Here is a 6142-nt window from a genome sequence, read left to right as displayed (position 1 = left end):
ATTTGTCGTATCAGGATAAGCTGGCCATCAAAAATGGAATTTTGATGAAGAGTAATCGGATAATTATACTCAAAGTGATGCAGCAGGAAATCCTACAAAAAATCCATTATGGTCATCAGGGTATGGAAAAATGTAAAAAGTTGTGTCTTTTGGCACAACATTAATAAAGATATAGACAGCATCACTCAACAATGTACCATATGTCAACAGCACCAAAAAGCCCAGAGTGCAGAACCTCTGATGCCACATGAGATTCCTGTAAGGCCCTGCCAAGTAGTGGTCACTGACCTGTTCCACAGTGAAGGTCACAATTACCTGCTCATGGTGGACTATTACTCAAAGTTTCCCTTTGTGAGGAAATTAAAGGAATTGTCAAGTCAGGAAGTAGTCAAACTAATAAAGCAGATATTCGGTGAACAAGGGATCCCAGAAAGAGTCATCAGCGACAATGGTCCTCACTATAGCTCCAGTCTTTTCAAACAATTTGCAAGTGAATGGGGATTTGAACACGTCACATCATCCCCTAGATACCCCCAAGCAAACGGTCTGGCCGAGCGCTGAATACAAGCGATAAAATCAGCGATGCAAAAGGCTGCCTCAAGTAGTCGTGATGTAGACATGGTATTGCTGTGTTTACGGTCAACCCCAATCGACCATGCAATTCCGTCACCGGGTGAATTGCTATGGAACCGAAAGCTGGTGGGAAACTTACCAGTGAAATGCCCCAACAATTCGACCCAAAAAGAAAAAACAGCAACTCGCCTCAATCAAAGGCAATCCTACCAAAAGTCTCACTATGACCAACACACCTGAGAGTTACCAGAGATACAGGAAGGACAACACGTCCACGTATATGATCCAGACTCCAGCAAATGGTCTCCAGCAGTCGTCACACAGAGATGTGTCGGACCAAGATCATATGCGGTGCAGACTCCATTGAGGAAGTCACTTCGCAGGAACCGCAGACATCTGAGAACAGATAAGTCTGCAACAAGGCTGAACTCCGAAACGTATGCAGCCACACCCATGATGACCCCAGAATCGAACGATTCGTCAACAGATTGTATACCCATGGAGCATGCCAGCCTCAACACAACCAATGACAGACCCGGTACAAATACACCCCACAAAACACTGAACATTCATCCTGGAACTCAGAAAGTATCCAGATCCGGTCGTATAATAAGAACACCCAAAAAATTTTCTTATGATGAGAACAGCCCTTAGTTGGACACTCACACTACTGTACTAGTGTCAAGGTTCCTTTCTTATGTAATTTTTATTGTTTTTGTTTTATTTTTCGTTGGAAAAGAGGGATGTCATATTATGAGTTATGTCCCCTTTGGTCAACTTTTTAATATAAAACAATACAAGAGTTGCGTCCCTTGTGGTTAGTAAAAATAAAATACATGGACTTGCTCCATGGCTTATCACGCTTAAATGTATCTTGTCTTCTGGTGTCTTTTTTAATAAGGTTCTTCCTGTATCATATAATGAAACAAACATAATCGGACAACCGGCATGAGGAGCAAGAAATCAACATGTCCTTTCGTGTTGGCAGGCGAACTGAAAAGAACGTGAATTCAAAAGGCCCGCCACAAACCGGCAGAAGTCTCGTTACGTTCTCGTTGACGAGAATCGATAAACAGTTATTTTTCTATAAAAATAACCAAACAATACCTAAAAGTCCTTAAATAGAGATTTAGCATGAAAGAAAGGAGAAAGAATAAAAAAAAGGGAAAGTTTAAGATAACGTCACAGCAAACGAGAAGTCAACGGTACGGTGACAAGTAAAATAAGTCCCCAATAAAAAAAGGTCCCGTTGCAAAACATGACACTCCCCGTCTAAGATTGTAATCTCAAATGTTCATCTTGGAGGTTTAGCTCTAATATAATCTGCGTTTGGATTTTAAGTCTCTTGTAAAGAAAAAGAGTTGCAAGGAGGTAAATGTCAGTGGTAATAAGTAATAGTGAAAACATCAAGGTGGACATAAAAACATAGGATCAAGGGTGACAACAGATAAAAAAATGGAGGAGAAAAAGAGATACTAAAGGTCTTGTAGAAGCATAAGGTAAGGGACAAGAGCTGATACGAGGGTCTTTAAATTGTGAAAATGATAAAGGGAACATGCATGTTGAAAGTCTAGTGGATAGATGTTTTCTGAGCAGGAGCAGGGGGGGGGAGAAGAAGAAGCACAGTCTCTGTCACAGGCCTAAGAAACAGTTTATTAGAATCTTTCTTGTGAACTTTTACTTGTCTCACCCTGCCATTCTCACTAGGAATGACGCGGGTGATCAGTCCCAAAGGCCACTCATGTCTTTTAGAATCCTGGTCTTTTAAGAGCACTACGCTACCAGGCTTCAAGTTCGGGACATTGATAGTCCATTTATTTCGGGTTTGCAAAAGGGGTAAGTATTGGCCCTTCCACCGGTGCCAGAATGTCTGCGCCAAGTGTTGAACATACCTCCATTGTTGCCAAGAAGTGTCCTTTATGTCAAAGGTGCCTGGAGGTGCAGGAACAGGTCCAGTCTTTTGGGTTAGGAGTATCGAAGGAGTCAAGGGGGCTGGATCCTCTGGGTCTGAGGAAACTTGAATGAGAGGTCTGTTGTTGATAGTTGCGGCCACTTCGGCTAAGAAGGTGGTGAGCACTTCATGTGTCAATCTGGTGCTTCCATGCTGGAGCAGCATGGAATCGAGGATTCTCTTGGCAATCCCTATCATTCTCTCCCACACTGCCCCCATGTGAGGTGCATTTGGAGAGTTGAAGAGCCAGGAATAACCATGATTGGCGCTGTGTTTATTTACCGTGCTGGTATTCAGGTTGGACTCGATATCCAATTCTTTTCTAGCTCCGATGAAATTGGAACCTTGATCAGAACGGATGATCTTCACATGACCACGAATGGGAAAAAAACGTCTGAGGGCATTTATCAAACAAGAGGTGTCCAGTGACTCCAAGACTTCAATGTGAACTGCTCTTGTTGACATGCATGTGAAGATTGCAGCCCACCTTTTGCTGTTGGCTAAGCCTCCCCTAGTTCATCGAGACGTGATGGGTCAAGGCCCAAACACATAAAGTCCCACATTGGTAAAGGGGGGTTCAAAGGACAGGCAGTCCCTAGGTAGATCGGCCATCTTTTGAATTTGAGTAGGTCCGCAAAGCTTTCTACAAACTACACAGCAGTGTATAATCCTGCTTATGGGCTTCTTTCCGCCGACAATCCAGAAGCCGGCGGAACGGACTGCACCTTCTGTGAAGTGACGGGCTTGGTGGTGTATAAGCTGATGGTGGTGCTTAATAAGCAAGACTGCTACATGGTGCTTTCCTGGCAAGATGAGGGGATGTATGTCGCTGTGATCCAGTGTGGCTTTACGGCTGCGGCCACCAACCCTGAGGAGACCTTCATTATCGATGAAGGGATCTAATTTGCGGAGTTGGCTGTTCTTGGGGAGCTCCTTGTTTTCAGACAGGCAGGAGAATTCCAAGATGTAGATGTCTCTTTGGGCCGACTGGACGATTATATTAACGGATTGCACCAGTGCTTCTACTGGAAATGGTCTGTTGCAGTAGTGCCAACCGTTACAGTCATCATTGGTGTTGCTTCTGTGGAACGACTGGGATATGTGGATCAAACGAGCGACTGCTCGTCTTACTGTTTTCCAAGTGGAGAATCTTGTGAAGCGGTGGCCCTCAAGCCACACTGGAGAACAATGGGAGGCGAAAGCTGCTATCTTCGGCCGGATTTCAGAGTCACTTTCAGGATCCACTAAGCAATGGGGTTTAGGTTCGGAAAGGTTGAAGGTGGGCTTGGAAATGAATAGTGGTCCTTTAAGCCAAGCTGTGGTTGAAAGTTGGGTTGCAGGAATTGATCTGGTTCCACTGTCGGTTGGGTTTCTATCTGTGGGCACATAGTGCCATTGTTCAGGCCGAGATAACTGACGGATGCGCCGCACTCGATTGCTGACAGACACATAAAACCGACGCTGCTCGTTGCCGATATAGCCAAGGACCACTTTGCTGTCGGCGAAAAAGAAGGTGGAATTAATTTCCATGTCCAACTCTGAAAGGATTAGGTCGGCCAATTCCACTGCTAGGACGGCTGCACACAGTTCCAGTCTGGGTACTGATGTCTCTGATGTGTTGCCAACTTGGTTTTACCTATAACAAAACCTACCTCACAGGAATCGTTGGAGTAGGTGACTCACAGGTAGGCTACAGCCACTATAGCCTTAGTTGACGCATCTGAGAAGACACACAACTGTCTGCATAGTGCTGTGGTTAGGGGTTTTGTGGTGTAAGTCCTTGGTATCTGAAGGTTGTGTAATTCTTGCAGGGAATCGCGCCAGACAGTCCAAAGTTGTTCCTTCTGGGAGGGGGGCAAGGAAGTATCCCAATCAAAATCACCAGATGTTAACTCCCGCAAAATGAATTTGCCCTGGATAATGACCAGCACCACAAGCCCAAGGGGGTCATAGAGGCTATTAATGGTGGACAAAACACCTCTGCATGTGTAGGGTTTCCTTTCTGGGGAAACATTGAAGGTGAAGCAGTCACTTATAGGGTCCCAATCGAGCCCTAGACTGCGTTGGACAGGCAACACATCCACATCAAGATTCAAATCCCTGATGTCACTGGCGAGGTCCTCAGTGGGGAAGGCATCCAGAACCTCCTTGTGGTTGGAGGCTATTTTGTGCAATTTCAAATTTGACTTCTTCAGAACTGTACGGGTTTCCCTCAGCAAAGAAATGGCATCTGCTGCGGTAGGCACTGATTTTAGTCCATCATCCACGTGAAAGTCTCTGCGCACAAATTGGTTAACTGCAGGGCTGCAATTGAGGTGCTCTCCAACCGACTTCCTGAGGCAGTATGTTGCCACTGCGGGTGAAGGACTGTTGCCAAATACATGGACTTTCATCCTATACTCAATAACTTCCTTGTTGGGGTCATTATCCTTATGTTCTTAACCGCAGAAAATTCCTGTGCTCCACTGCCACAAGAAAACAGAAAAACATTTGCTCAATGTCAGCCATAAATGCCACCGCCTCCCTGCGAAAACGAACCAGAACTCCTATGAGGCTGTTGTTGAGATCCGGTCCAGTTAGAAGAAAATTGTTTAATGATACTCCGTGGTGTTGCGCACTGGAGTCAAAGACAACCCTTATTTTGTCTGGCTTTTTGGGATGGTAAACGCCAAACATTGGCAAATACCATCTCTCCTCCTCGTCCTTGAGTGGTGGAGCAATCTCAGGTTTATTGTTATCAAACATTCTCTGCATGAAAGAGTTGAAATCTTTCTGGAGCTGCGGTCTTTTCTTGAACTGCCGGGTCAAAGAGTTGAGACGACTCACTGCTTGCTGTCGGTTGTTAGGGAGTCGTGGCCAGGATGGTTTGAGTGGGAGAGGCGCCACCCAGCTGCCCTTGTCGTTCTTCCTTACTCCCTCTTCCATTAGATTGTATCCTCTATGGAGTAGGCCAGTTGTTCATCTGCCTTGGTCAACCGGAATACTGAGTTACCCAACTTAGTCTTGTGATGTTGCTCCCTGGTTTGTAATGCGTTGGGGCAAGGCCCAAAGTTTGTTGGTCGGCTCCTTCCCTGGGTGTTGGTGAGGAAGGTGCTCACAGTATCAGGTTTGTGGGTGCGACCAAGGCACACATTGCCCACTATCACCCAGCCCATGGCTAACTTCTGAGCGTAAGACGCGTTGCGAGGGCCATTGACTTGGGAGTGGACCTTGTGCACGTCAATGATGTCGAGGCCTAGTAGCAGCAGGATAGGGGCTTCATGATCCAACTCTGGAATTTTCTTTGCCAGGAATCTTAAATGTTCGTGATGGCGCATGGTTTCGGGTGTAGGAATTTCGGAACGGTTGTCGGGCACCTCTGCACATTCAATGAGTGTAGGAAGAGGGAAACTGACACATCCATCCAATGATTCAATTCGGTATCCCTGGATTCTCCTTCCGACCATCTCCATGACACCTGCACATATTCTGAGTGAATAAAAGAAAGGTGGATCATGGATGTTGAATAAGTCAAAGAATTCAGGGTGAGCAAATGACTTATTGCTATGTTTGTCAATAATGGCATACATCCTTCGTCCTTCGTATCTTTGTCCCTCAGGGTATACACGGACCAGATAA

The 6142-nt window shown here is 45.6% G+C and overlaps 3 protein-coding genes across 3 annotated transcripts; all 3 read right to left on the bottom strand.

The window, feature by feature from the left end:
* Positions 1 to 2143: 2143 nt before the first annotated feature.
* LOC145278220 (uncharacterized) lies at positions 2144 to 2989 on the bottom strand. The gene has a single exon (XM_080130511.1). The coding sequence runs from the start codon at positions 2987 to 2989 to the stop codon at positions 2144 to 2146; it is 846 nt and encodes a 281-aa protein (XP_079986637.1).
* A 69-nt stretch (positions 2990 to 3058) lies between these two features.
* LOC145278219 (uncharacterized) lies at positions 3059 to 4054 on the bottom strand. The gene has a single exon (XM_080130510.1). The coding sequence runs from the start codon at positions 4052 to 4054 to the stop codon at positions 3059 to 3061; it is 996 nt and encodes a 331-aa protein (XP_079986636.1).
* Positions 4055 to 4954: 900 nt separating this feature from the next.
* On the bottom strand, positions 4955 to 5449 carry LOC145278218 (uncharacterized). The gene has a single exon (XM_080130509.1). It carries the CDS (start codon positions 5447 to 5449, stop codon positions 4955 to 4957), a length of 495 nt encoding a protein of 164 aa, XP_079986635.1.
* Positions 5450 to 6142: the final 693 nt, after the last annotated feature.

Source organism: Euprymna scolopes, chromosome 6 (genome assembly GCF_053919585.1).
Source record: "Euprymna scolopes isolate OS-2025 chromosome 6, ASM5391958v1, whole genome shotgun sequence".
In the NCBI taxonomy this organism is placed as follows: Eukaryota; Metazoa; Mollusca; class Cephalopoda; order Sepiida; family Sepiolidae; genus Euprymna; species Euprymna scolopes.
This window is presented reverse-complemented; position numbering and strand designations above follow the sequence as displayed.

Bases quoted from the DNA above. Each gene is read 5' to 3' on its own strand.
- LOC145278220 (XM_080130511.1), bottom strand. From the start codon at position 2,989: ATGTCAACAAGAGCAGTTCACATTGAAGTCTTGGAGTCACTGGACACC.
- LOC145278219 (XM_080130510.1), bottom strand. From the start codon at position 4,054: ATGGAAATTAATTCCACCTTCTTTTTCGCCGACAGCAAAGTGGTCCTT.
- LOC145278218 (XM_080130509.1), bottom strand. From the start codon at position 5,449: ATGGAAGAGGGAGTAAGGAAGAACGACAAGGGCAGCTGGGTGGCGCCT.